The sequence below is a fragment of the Haemaphysalis longicornis genome, unplaced genomic scaffold (genome assembly GCF_048455015.1).
Source record: "Haemaphysalis longicornis isolate Haplotype H1 unplaced genomic scaffold, Haemaphysalis longicornis Haplotype H1 scaffold_12, whole genome shotgun sequence".
Lineage (NCBI taxonomy): Eukaryota > Metazoa > Arthropoda > Arachnida > Ixodida > Ixodidae > Haemaphysalis > Haemaphysalis longicornis.
This window is the reverse complement of record NW_027526225.1, coordinates 59,950,035-59,964,085: the sequence shown is the minus strand read 5'-3', so window position 1 is coordinate 59,964,085 and position 14,051 is coordinate 59,950,035. Positions and strand designations below refer to the sequence as shown.

At 47.5% G+C, this 14,051-nt stretch overlaps 1 protein-coding gene across 1 annotated transcript in view; it reads right to left on the bottom strand.

The window, feature by feature from the left end:
- The window catches only part of LOC144161644 (glutamate receptor ionotropic, NMDA 3A-like), a 43,818-nt gene extending 30,009 nt beyond the window's left edge, over window positions 1-13,809 (bottom strand). The window contains exons 1-2 of the mRNA XM_077692275.1: window positions 13,659-13,809; window positions 7,605-7,863 (exon numbers count right to left, since the gene is read on the bottom strand). Of these exons, the coding sequence (XP_077548401.1) occupies window positions 7,605-7,863; window positions 13,659-13,809 (410 nt within the window). The remainder of the gene's footprint in view (window positions 1-7,604; window positions 7,864-13,658) is intronic.
- Between the last annotated feature and the right edge of the window lie 242 nt (window positions 13,810-14,051).

The following is a 14,051-nucleotide window of genomic DNA, read 5'->3' as shown; positions in this document are numbered from 1 at the left end:
CCAGTTTAATCTTCCAAAGAGCAAAATAACCGCTACGTGTCGGGCAAAAACGAGATACCCCATTTCAAAAATTATTTGAAACCTCCCTACAAATCATTTAAAAAGCAAGAACACTAGAACCTAGTTGGAAATGTCCGGCAGTTTCGACTACCACCAGCTACCAGCAACCATGTCGCTCACTCCTCAGGGGTCCTGAATCGTTAAAAAATGCGGCAAAGGCTACAGAACGGACGCCTCTGCTCACCCCAACGAATAGTGCCGCCCAGCGGCTACCGTTTGCAGGGAATATTTCCAGGTGTACGTCTTCCGGGAGGCTGTTCACATGCTTAGCCCTCAAGGATGATTGCCTCTCCAAGGTAAAGATGTTACAAACAAATTTACCATATCTTTCTAAAGAAGGTTGAGAAGCGCAAAAGTAGAAGTGCGTCCAACCGTCGCTGAAAGATCGTACAAGACGATTTTGGACGCACTAAATAAACGCATCTATGAACGATCTAAGTGTATACCGATACGTGGTTTATGAGATACAGGTATACCCTAGCACTCCTTCCTCGTCAAAGATGCTTGTATCATCTTATGTACAACCGACCCTTTTTCGCGATTTTCAAGTAACCGTTTTCACACAAATAATGAAAGCCCGCTTTCACGCACGCACCGTTTGTACATAGATCTTGTCAGATCTTTTTGGTCGACCACCCGGTCTATGGGGATATGCATTAGTTTTTTTTTACAGTGCGCCACGGGTTCCACAAAAAAAGCTTTTCCTTCAAAATGAATGTCGAGATCCGCAGAACCACTTGGCCAGCCGCCGGCCCCTCGCAACCCCGACCAGCAGGACACCCCTGACACGTGTGGCTATACACGAAACTCCTTGGAATCGTAGGACACTTGCATTGGACTCCCCAGCCCTGCTGCGCGACTCGGAAATAAGGGCTGGTACGGTGGTGAAGTTGGGAGTGTATCGTTTCGCCAGTTACGCGGCATCTCGCTAGTATCGCCGGGTTTACGTCTTGGATACAGGGTTTGTTACGGAGATCTGCTGTATTCATGCCCATTCACTCCTCTTCACATTACACTATGAATATTTTTAAAGCGAATGCTTTTCAGTGAGACCAATGACGTTCTGCAAAAAAAAAAAAAAAAAAAAAAAACTAAAGCGCGAGTCACATGGACGACTGGTGCATGCGATTCGCATGCGACTGATCGTTACGACTGATCGTTAGGACCGGTTTGGAGTCGTTCGCTGGTCGGAGGAGGACCACGACGTGCGACTGGCAAGCCAGATGCAGTCGTGCCATCGTTGCGATCGTCGTAGGGCCACAGCCAATGAGAGCCTGAAGGGGTCATCGCAGAGAAAGTTTCTTTCAAAACCCCGAGGAAGCGTCACAGGCAATTCCGAATATTTTGTGGGGAACAGCTCTGCGCCGCCGCCGCCGACCCGTGCGCTCTCCGCCTGGTAGACACACGTTGCCAGCAGTACCTACAGCATGGGCGAGTGGAATCATGGGTGCTAGATGTTCCCACACCACTGTACTGAGCATATAAAAATGCAGTGTATAACGTAATAGCACTATTCATTTTCATTTCAAGTAGATAAATGCTTCCATTTCCTTCTGGGATTTCTCTTGAACAGATCTAAATCGGCCGAAGTGCACCTAAACAGGGAGGCAACCATACAGCAATAACAGTGTGCGGAGCGACGCCGACGACGCATTGCACGCGCGCATCGGACCATGTGTTGCAAATTTACGCGTACGACAAGTCGCGGCGACAGTAGTAACGATCAGTCGCACCCCAATCGCATGCGGTAGTCGTGCATCTGTCTCGCGCTTAATGCATTGCCACATAGACCACTTGGTCGACCAAAAAGTCTGATAAGGTCTCTGGAAACACAGCGCGTGCGTGAAACCAGGCTTCCATTGTGCCAAAACTGTTACTTGAATATCGCAAAAAAGGAACGGTTCTCTATAAGACAACACGCGCATCGCTCACGAAGAAGTAGTGCAGCAGTATTCCTTTACCTCATAAACCCTGAATCGGCATATATTTAGATCGTTCGTAGATGCGTTTACTCAATGCTAAAAAAAATGACACCACCTTCCAGCGAGGGAACCCTGAGTTGATGCGAAGCATCTCGTAGGTTCCGAAACGTTCACGAGATTGGGTATCCAAATATCGGAAAATGACGGAACTCCGGACGGTGCAGCGTGACTCAACCCGGAAGCAGCTGAGGGAGCGGCGCACGGACGGGGTTTATTATATAGAGCAGATGGAGTGGAGAGGAGGAGATGAGAGAGGAGACGCGCATGCGCGCTTATCGCGCAGCAGAGGTGATGAGTAGCGCGCGCGCTATCGCACATATGGTGGGGATAGGGGGAGAGGTGCGGACGGACGACGGACGGACGACGGACGACAGAGCCGAGAGCAAGAGATGCTTTGCATCTAAAAAATCGTCGCATGAGTTCGGTATTCGTTTGAGATTTGGGTCTTTGAAGGTTGAACGGCCGATTGGGCACACGTTCAGCAAATGTTAGACACACTAATAGCTGTCACGCTTCTCTCGGCTTTCTTTAGGAAAGGATGGTAAACTTTTCTCCGGCTGTTTGCCTTGGCAAGATAAATCGGAGAGGCCGTAACAAATAACGATGCCAGACGTGGGGTTCAGTTGTAAGAAATGTCATCTGCCCTGTGACATGATGCAGAGCAAACACTTCACTTTCGCTGCGTAATATCACATCCTGGACCACGTCTTTACGGCCAAATCACACCCTGGGTCTTGTCATTGACCTGTACTTTGCACTTCTGATTAAGTTTACTTGGCAGTCAGCAGTATAAACGTTAGTTTATTTTGTTTCATTTTGGGTAGGCGGCACTGCTGTTTAGGAATTTCCTGCACTTGGCACTCCCAACTTTCCGTCGGTAGCTTTGTTGCTTCCTGGCTTCACCACATCACGACCATGCTTGCTGTGAAGCACGCTCTAAAGGCAAACTTGTTTTAACACGAAAGTGTTTCACGCCGTGGTACACAAGCCTCACCGACGTCATATCCGTCACGAATATGACATCCCCAGAAAAAAGTGTCATTGGCACGGCGGCGCTAGGTTTCGAGCACACGATCACACTGGCCGATACGGGAGCTTTGAAGCGCTCTACCGACTGAGCCATGTAGTCATGTGCGGGTAGCTGTACCAATGTACCTTATGTCCTTCCCTCTAACTTGTCCGTTCAGATGGTGCTGCCGTCTAGGAGAGGCGAAGCGAAGTAGTGCGTCATGACGCTAATGAGCGCCGATAGTTGGCGCCTCGATAGGGCAGCGTATAGCAGCGGAAGCTGCGGTGTTTATCCGTCCGCCCCCTATGTGGAACGCAGGTATGCTTGTGGAACGCCGCCGCCGCGTTCCACAAGCTGAGCTCGTCGCAACGCAAGCGTCTGGCGTACACGCCAGACGCTTGCAAAGGTGGCGTACACGCCACATTTGCTTAAGCGACCCGCCAGCAGGACGTCGCTCGCCACGCACACCCACAAGACTGATGCCGACCCGAAAATCGTGCTCCTTTCGCTGTAGCGTACTGTGGCTTCACCAAACGATTCGCTGAAAACCCGTTCGGTTTCGTTGGCACAGTTTGCGAGCGCCTGGGGTTTAATCGGATTTACACAATGCTTGGGCGCGTGTAATCCAGTGTCTAATGTTTATGCATCTTCGCAGCGCACAGATCACGGGACTAAGGGGGAAATAATAATAAGGGGAGAATAATAATAATAAGGGGGGAATAATCAGGGGGAAGATAATTGAGTAAACGCATCTACGAACGATCTAAGTATATGCCGATTGGGGGTTTATGAGGTAAAGCAACACTGCTGCACTACTTCTTCATGAGCGATGCGTGTATTGTCTTATAAAGAACCGTTCCTTTTTTGCGATATTCAAGTAACAGCTTTGACACAATGGAAGCCTGGTTTCACGCACGCACCGTGTTTCCAGAGATCTTATCAGACTTTTTGGTCGACCAACTGGTCTATGTGGCAATGCATTAAGCGCGAGACACATGCACGACCACCGCACGCGATTGGCATGCGACTGGTCGTTACTACTGTCGCCAAGACTTGTCGTACACGTAAATTTGCAACACATGGCCCGACGCGCGCGTGCGATGCGTCGTCGGCGTCGCTCCGCCCACTGTTTTTGCTCCATGGTTGCCCCCCTGTTTAGGTGCACTTCGGCCGATTTAGAAGATGAATCTGTACCAACTAGCCCGGTTTTCTACGTTACTAATGTTTATGCGTCTAACGGTGCCATACAGACGAAATATAAACAGCGATGTGCAAGTTCCTATCGATGCATGCACAATAGACATTCAAGTGCTCCTGTAAAGGCACATTTCCCTTTCGTGTTTTAGCGATTCCTATGAAAGAAGATCAACCACATTTTTTTTTCTGTAAGCTCGGCGCCTTTATGTCTCTGCCTTCACCCCGTTGACTGTTCTTGTTGTGCAAGGTGCTGTGAACGCAAACCTCTAGTCCACTTTTAGCTCGGCTCACCTTTCGTCCGATCGTTCATTTGCGCCAGCGAAAAAATTCCGCGTCTCTCCGCGCAGAACAAAACAACAATGGGATTTGACTAGCGTATAATCCGTCGCACTTACTACCACTGCTGGAAGTAATTAACGCCGCACTCCAAATACCTCCCCATCGGTGCCTGGAAAGAATTCCGCATTATGCTTGGAATCCAGGAAGCGGTCCTGCCTTGAGAGACAAACGTAATGACAGTCCACCAGAGGAAGGTATCGCTGGGACCCAGAGTTTCATTATACGGGTGCGCAGTCAGCTATTCGTGAGCAAGTCTATTAGAACGTTTTTATTACTGGAAGAAAAACAAATTGCGCTCTCGGGAACCCATCTTCGTTCCGCACCACCACTTCTTTTATCACAACTTGTACTCGATGGGTGTTTTTATGAAAATGTAGACATACCATATCTTAACATATGAACGACACATGCTCATTGTATCGTTGCACAAAGCACTGAATGCATATTGTCTCTGCAGGTACGAGTTATATATAGTCAAACCACTCTCCTGTACAACAGCAGTGCTGACACGTTTTTAGCATAGCATTATTTAACACAAAACAAACCTCGGGCTAAGTCAAAAGACAAGTATATAACTAAGGGTAGCAGCATTCTTTTAATTTAAGATACACATGCGATAGCTTGCTACGAAAGCAAAACACAACCTGCACATCTCAGTAAATCAAATATTCTGTACTGGAGAGTCGACACAACGAAAAAAAAGGCCGACGATTACTATACTCTCTAATGCGAAATTTGTGCACAGCACGAATGCAGTCTTCTTGGTCACGGCGCATAGATGCTGCGTCTCAAGAAGGGATCGTGATCGCGTAATCAGCGAACGCACGGCGGCGAGCACTAATATGCCGTCATCTCGGAGTGCGTCGCTGCCGCCGACGATGTTGTTGTAAACAGTGTTTGAACCTCCCGCGCAAATGTCACGTGGTTCGAATGAGAGGGGGAGGTGCTTTATTGAAAGAAATGGGAGCAACGAGAGGATGCCGAAGGGCCTACGTACGGGCATCACGAAGCGCGTGCTGGGCTACTGTGGCGCCGCCTCGGCATACCACCCTCCCCCTCACACTTTCGCCGCTCTTTCCTCCCTCGCTTTCTTTCTGTCTTCGGTGTTTCCTTCGTTCTCTTGGTTACGAGGCGGCCGAAGCCGCCAAACCACAGTAGCGGACGCTTAAGTGCTGCTCACTAAAAACATAAACGGCTCTTGGGCGAGGCCCGCCGGAGACAGATAGGCATAAGAGAAAAAGACAAGGCTGCCATGTGTGGTCCGACATAGAGGCTCTGCCACGCGGCCAACGCCTCTAGGCTGTACGCCAACAGGCTGCACACTGCGCCTAAAGCAACGTAAAACAGCTAACCATGGTCTTTTAGGAAATAAATATTGGGTGCAACAATCGATTTTGAACACTAATATATAAAAACGAATAGGCATAAAAAGAAACATGTTAGATTGCCGGGGCTAGAACTTCAGTCGTTACAATAGAAGCACAACACACAAAACACAAAGTTCGAACGGCGGGTCACTTTTAACATTTGGTCAGAAAAATGTCGCTAGTGTTAAAAGGGAACAGGTAGACGTAATAATAATGTTGCGACCCTGTGGAGTTACCTATGGCACCGGAACGATTAAATTCAGGCTAGACCTGAACACGGCCCACTTTGATATAACCCTGTGATGTTACCCCATAGCAAGCTCAGATGACGGCGGGCTGTGCTGGCTAGGAAACGCATATACGCATCCCGGCACGCGATTCCAGGCTCACACTCGAATTTTCGTTGCGATTCTGTGTACGTCACGATATTTGTATGTCACGCGTTTCATGAAGCCGAGGCGGATAAGACTTTTCCCTTAAAAACGCTTAAAAAGCGCTGCTTATACCATTAAACTATTAAACCTGTTATGGCTTCGCCGCTCACGGTGCAAAAAAAAAAAATGTGATGGATGGTGATACCCGTCTTAGCAAATCTGGTAATAACTGCTGTGGGTGCGCGTAGTGCATGTGTATTCTAGGCAGTGCGATCTACCTTTATGGACGAACTTCGTTCATTCATTAGTAGGTTCAACCGCCGACGCAACGCAGGCGATGAGGCGCACCGTAGTGGAGGCATCCGGATGAATTCGTACAACCTGAGCATCCTTCACGTGCGCCAAAATCTCGAACACACGGGTGTCTCTGCTTTTCGCCTCCTTCATAAAAGCGGCCGCCGGGGCTGGGAATCGAACCCGCGTCCTCGGGATTAGCGGCACAAATGTATTAACTTGTATTCAGCTTTGGAGAAAGGACTAGTTGGTTTTGATACACCATAGAAAAGGCACAAAAAAAAAAGAGATGGCAACACGGCGTCTGTGATGTATCAAAATCTACTCGCCCAGCTTCCTATCGTGCTTAACTTAATTTTCTCGGAAACCCGCCGTCCTGCTGTTTTTCAACTCTTTTCCGGCGTCCTTTTCCTCGCTTTTTTTCATGACGCAACTTGTTTTCGCAGTTAAGTGTTTTTTGATGAGAGACAAGCTGTGCCTTTGGGGCATTCGCTAAGAAAAGAGATCGTTATTAGGTGATGGATGGGACCATGCTGTGCGGATACGCGCAGCATTCTTTTTACTTGCGCGAAAGATAAATTGGCAAAAAGCTGTGCGGAGCTACAAGACTCCAGGTCTGCCTTTAAAGCGTGCTTCACAGCACGCACGGTCGTTATGCGGTGAAGCTAGCAAAAAGTTGCCGTAGTTATCTGGAGAAAGTTGAACACGTCCTGTTTAGGATAATCCCAAACCCGAGCACCACTCACTAAAATTAAAATAAACTTTACAAACATTTATAATCTCCGAAGGAAGAGACAAATTTTCTGCTAATCTAACTCTAAATGTCCTTATGTAACAGCTGTTTCGTTTCGTCGTACACACATGTCCTGTCTTAAGTGGATGTTTAAAGCCGGCGATTTGCTCTCGGCAGCGCCGAGCTTGGTTTAAATTTCGCGGGTTCAATAGCTTACTAATGGCAGCGGAAGAGGAGAGAAGCGCGTACCCGTGCAGGCGCCGCGAGAAGGCCTCCCTCCTGGCGCCGGCCTCCTCCCAGCAGGTAGGCGCCGGGGCGGCGGAGGCGTTGCGCAGCGCCAGCGGCCACTCGACGGGGCCCCATCGCGCCAGGGCGTCCCGCAGCAGGCCGGCCAGCCACCGGGGGGCCTCGGTGCGCTCCACGGGGCCTCGGCGCAGTCGCAGGCTCAGCGCGCCCAGGGGACACCGCTCCGGAACGTCCACGGGGCCGCCCTCGCTCTCTTCTTCGCCTGCGTTAACGTGCGCGAATATGTATATGTATGTATATATATATATATATATATATATATATATATATATATATATATATATATATATATATATATATATATATATATATATATTCTAAGGGGATGTATTGCTCAACGCGAGGTATCTGACGAAAGGCCTTTAATGACCGTTATCCAAGATTGAGCCGGTTCACAGACGCGCGCCTGTCGTCTTCGTCGTCGGTGGTTTTTGTCTTGTTGCCACTGTCGATGCTGCTTTCGCGGCTGCGGAGTCTGGCGCACTATCGTGTTTTGTTCACTAGCGCCTGTACCATTCATCTCCCTTACAATATATATATATATATATATATATATATATATATATATATAGGGAGTAGTAGAACTTTGAAGATGGTAGAGAACACAAGAGAAGAAAAACTTCGAACAAGGTAAAAGCACGATTGTGGCCTACGTTTCAGCAAAGAGAATAGGCCACAATCGTGCTTTTACCTAGTTCGAAGTTTGTCTTCTCTTGTATGTATGTATATATATATATATATATATATATATATATATATATATATATATATATAAATATATATATATATATATATATATATATATATATATATATATATATATATATATATATATATATATATATATACACATATATATATATATTTATATATATGTATATATATATAACTGTATATATAGCCAATCAGAATGACAGATGAGGGGCTTGTTGAATTAAGAGAGAAATAAGGGTCGGCAGTCAAGAACACCTCGGAAAGCAAAGGGGGGAGAATGTGGTAGGTCATTGAAACAGATAAAGAATTTGGAAAGAAAGAAAGTGGAGAAAAAATGCCCGCCGGGTGGGATCCGAACCCACGACCTCCAGAATACCGGTCTGGTGGGATGACCACTACGCTACCGGCGGGGATATTTTCCCCTCCACTTTCTGGGGTATTTATATTCAGGTATTTTTGCTTCCTGCGCTTGGGGGTGGTAGCCAGCGCCACTCGGACTACTCAGGGTGAAGGGGACCTTCTTTTTAACCCCTGGGCCATGACTCGAGTGCCGCCGAAGATAAGCGAAAAGAGAGCAGAACAAAAACAAAGAACACAAAAAGCCTCACTTAACATGGCACGACTGTAAAAGAGACATGTAATATCGGCAAGGAAAACACACTGAGTAAGCGCGATTGAGGCGGCGGAATCAATGCTTATATGCCCAATCGAAGAATTACTCATACGTGCCTCTTTAAGATGTCTTCAGAAGTTACTGGATCCCACAATTCCTGCTTATGTGGCAACAGTGCTCCTGTATTAGTATCCAAGTCTAAACACACACACACACACACACACATACACGCACAGACACACGCACGGACGCAGGCACGGACGCACGCACGCAAATTCGGCTTTCATTTAAATTCTCAATTCGAGCAGGTTATGCCTGACAACCTGGCATTGTCGTCGCATAAAAAGGTTCCCCAGTCAACGTCTGCGAAGATTTGTACCTACCACTGCTGAAGCCTCGGGGCTTACTTTCAACTAATATAGGGAGCACCGAAGCGAACGCTGACCTGGGTTGCGTGAAGGGCCGACCACATTTATCGCCCAAGCCGACGCGATCGCGCCAGCGATGCGCGAAGCCGTTTCCGATGGTCTTTTCCGTCGTTTTTCAGCGCCGACGAGTGGTGAACAAATACGAGTCGACGGCCGCGGTGTGTCCCTCATACGTTAAGAAGACCGACGCGTTACGCGTTGAAGCCGCGGTAAGCACCCTATAAACGCCTGGGTGCGCTCTCACCTCCAGCCCTCTCACCTTTCTTCCCCCCTTTCGCGGTGGCTCAACCTTTCAATATCGGCCTCCTGCGAGGAAACAATAGACCGTGACCACCAGGTGTTTCTGATGGGGCCGGTGTCCTTTGTCCGAGCGCAGAACAAAACGGGAGGCCCACAAATCCTCGTCGACAGAATAAAAGCAAGTGAGAGAGAAGGAGACAAAAAAAGAGAGAGAGAGAGAAAACAACGCGTTCATTCAGCAATGACGTTAAAAAAAAAGAAGAAACAGAGAATAGCGCAGACCTGAAAAGAAGAAGCGAAAAAAAAAAAAACTAATGGCAAAAAAAGACTTAGTTCGTTGTCGTCTTTGCACAGAAGCCAGAGCTAATCGTTACGTCGAACCCCCCCCCCCCCCCCCCCCTTTTTTTTTTTCTTCTCTCCCTCCGGCTTTCAACACCCGGGCGATCTCGCTAACGGGTGACGACAAAAACCCTTCAGGCAGGTTGGCCCCTTTTTATCTCGTCGAAAGCACAGCCGTGCAGGCGGCGGGGCGAATGAAAGACAGAAAGAGAAATAGGTGAGCAGGCGAAGGAAAGCGACGCGAAACAAGAGGAGCGCGCTCGATAGAGAAACAGTTTCTCACCTTCCTCCAACGCCTCTTCCCGCCCCTTCCTCCAATTCCTTAGCGCCGCATAGGGGCGCGATACACCGGCCGGAGAAGCGGCAGAGCTCTCGCCGTGTTTTGTAACTTTCCGCCGCACACCTCCAGCTTCGTCTCCATCCTCTCTGCCTCTCAGCGTCCCTCGCTCTCGGGCTTCATCCTCGAAGCCTGCCTCTTTTACCGCGGCATTTGGCTTCCGCCCCCGCGAGCTGGTTCAACGGCCCTAGCGTTTAAAATGGCTACGTGACGGAGGAACTCTCCTTTTACGACCCGCCTCCTCCCCCATTACCACCCCCTATTCTTCGTCCCGTCAAGAGGACAGTCGACCGGGCTTGCCCGCCCTGAGGGTGCTCCGAGGCGGAGGTTTCCTTTTGACCGTGTCTTCTGCGCGATCGATACTATTTGCGACGGACGGCCTGCAGCCCGCTTCTGCGCTGGCGACGTTATATACTTCGCCCGCCGCCCGCTCGCTCCGCTGCGCTTTGCCGTAGAGTTCTTTATTCCCTCTTAAATTTTTGTGGGGGCTGTTATGAACGGCCGGCCACCCAGGGCGCGTTTGTCATCGAAGGCGTGCGCGATGTGCGTTCGGCTGGAAGGACAGATGGAGGTGGGGCTGGCGCCTTGTGGCGCTGAAGCTTTTTGTGTGCGGTAGCACTTATAAGTTCTTGCCTCACTGCTATCTGTCCGTTTGTTCTGTTAGTACGGTGATTGGCCGTGAGGAGAAGGGGAAGAGAGGCGCATTCTTTTTTCTGCCTACTCCCTTCCAGTCGGTGTCACTTTCCCTCTACACCTCTCCTGTATCTGCAACGTGCTATCGGCAGACAAAAACCGCAATGATCGAGCAACGCTATCTCATCTAGATGTACACATTGACATTATCAAAGAATGCTGCCAGTGTGTATCCAGTGTGTCCTTTTCTGGTCGGGGGATATCCGTATTTTATGAGATCTTTGAAATCATGAACGTGTATTGTCACGGATACGACGAGGAGCGTAAAGGAGAGAAGCCGTTGCGCTGAAGACCACAGCCATTCTTTTACGAACCTTAATAGCGTTGTTTAATGCTTCTTTACGCTGGGGGCTGGTAGGCGTCCATCCGCAAGCGTAGGTTAAAATTACATTTACATAAATACACGAGAAAGCGGACGGGAGAGCAGCCTCCCGGTAGCCTAGTTGATATGGCATCGGACGCGTATTGGGAAGATCGTGGGCTTGGGTTCCGCCAGGGGAGCACGTAATTTCACCCTTTTCTTTCTTTGTTTCAAACATTTCATTATTACATTCTTACTGGCTGCTGGCTTTCCTTTACACACACACACACACACACACACACACACACACACACACACACACACACACACACACACACACACACACACACACACACACACACACACACACACACACATATATATATATATGTATATATATACTACGTCTTTCTCGCTTGTCTCTGTCTCTACTAACCTTATTTTTTTCGCGCTCTGTGTGAGTTTTTATCTTTTCAGACTATATATATATATATATTGTGAGCATTCTTGGACAATCCACCGGTACCGGGAAAGTGTGAGCATCCTTGGTCAATCTACCGGCACAGGTTGGCACACTCGCTCTTGGTGTGGGATCTTCGGACTGCCATCAGTGTTTCCTCTTCATCTGTACATTATCATCATCATTAGCGAACGTGCTCTAGCACTTCGTCTTTATCTCTGGAGATACTCATCATCATGGTGTGTACTCCAGCGTTTCTCGCTAACGGTCGCGCCGAACATCGGTCTCTCTGTCGAACCTTGTGTATCCTATATATATATATATATATATATATATATATATATATATATATATATATATATATATATATATATATATATATATATATATATATATATATATATATATATATACATATATATATATATATATATATATATATCTATATATATATATATATAATGAAGAAAATGAAACACGTCGAAAGAGGACAGGTTTTAACGTTTCGACCGGGGACCGGCCTTCGTCAGAATGTTCTGACGAAGGCCGGTCCCCGGTCGAAACGTTAAAACCTGTCCTCTTTCGACGTGTTTTATTTTCTTCATTATACTTACCGGTGTCCAAGAAATTGTTTCTCGCTATATATATATATATATATATATATATATAAATCAAATATGGATACATACTCTGAAGAAAGGAAGTAGTCTTACTGAAACGTCAGTAAACGTTTACATTTTAACGTTTTTCTCACGTGTCTCTGTTGTCTTTACTTACCCAATTTTCTCGCGCTCTGTGTGAGTGTATATATATAGCACTCACGCACCCTCTGACGCAGGTGCGCACAAGAAACGTGCAATGTACGGGAGACCGGTCTGAGACAAAACACGGCCGCTCTAAAACGGTAATTGGAACGGTCGTATCAATTCAGCGGTCTTTTGTGGGGGTGTTTGAATCCCTTATTACGCACGATCTCCCGAATTTCCTCTTTGTGAGCAGTGACCCTCGGTTTCCAGGGAGAAAGGGGGAAAAAGCGGAAGGCCGGTGATGAGGCGGCCAAGCGAGAAAATAAAAAGGAGAACGGAAAATTTCATCAGTGAGGCGGAATCGCCTGCTTTAACGAACTGCGCTATACGTCTTTTAAATCAGCATCTCATTTTCCTAATTGCCGTGCTTAAGGACGACAAGAAGAGGTGAACTTGCCTGCTCTTACAAAACGAAAAGAACGAAGACGGCAGAAGAAAAACGCCCGCCTAAGTTGCGCCAACAAAGGCGTTAACTGCTTCCGGGTCACGCGAATAATTTTGTGGTTGAGAAAGCGTTGTCGCCGCTTGTTCGGTGGAACAGTACGTAGGGGATGCAACCAGCCCTCGTAACGTACGGTCAGGTGAGGAGCATTGTAATTTCGGTGGGACTAGTGTTACTGTGTTCTCGTTTTTTTTTCTTGCCTTGCAAGTTTGCCACCTGAAACAAAGAAAGTGCACGAGATACGCATTACCAGGAACACACCACCTAAGGTACGCGTATATTTGGTAGAGATGCTAATACACTTGAGGAACGAATTCCAAATTTCAACAGCATAACGTCGAAGGAAGTACAATGCACATCTTGTATTTTGCAGCCTGTTTTCGTTTAATGTGTGTTCTAGAAGCATAAAACCACATTAAGGAAATGTGGGGTTAAGTATTTCAAAAGAGTTCCTTCTGTTTTTTGTCGAGGTGTTAGCGAGGAACCGAATTTCGCCCAACCTTGCTTAGTAGCATAACAATGGAAGCTGACTGCCCCGTGAGAAGGATAGCCGTTGAATGCCTAAAGCGCGAAACTGAAGTGTCTGAACATGAAAGTTGGCAAGCAAAGAAGCGGGTGCTATACCACGGCCCATCACCACCACCACCTCCACCATCATGTTGACCATAACCATCATCATTATCATAATCATCATCACGTCACCATCTTCTTCCTTTGCTTGTTTTTCCTTCTTTATCATCACATCCATCTTCTTCCTCTGCTTCTTTTTCTTCATCATTACCACCTTTATCTTCTTCAGCCTATTTGTCTGCTGCGGGAGGAAGTCTTCTCTCGAGGCACCTTTATTCATTCATTGTAAACAAACGTTTTGCTTACGTGCTATGTGTTGGTAAGGCGCAGTTGTCCCCTTTTACACCGATGACTTCCGAAGAACCTTCAAATTCATGTAGCAACTGGCTATATTTTTGCCCTTTCGGCTTACAGTCGAGACATTATATGGACAATGATGAATTGCTA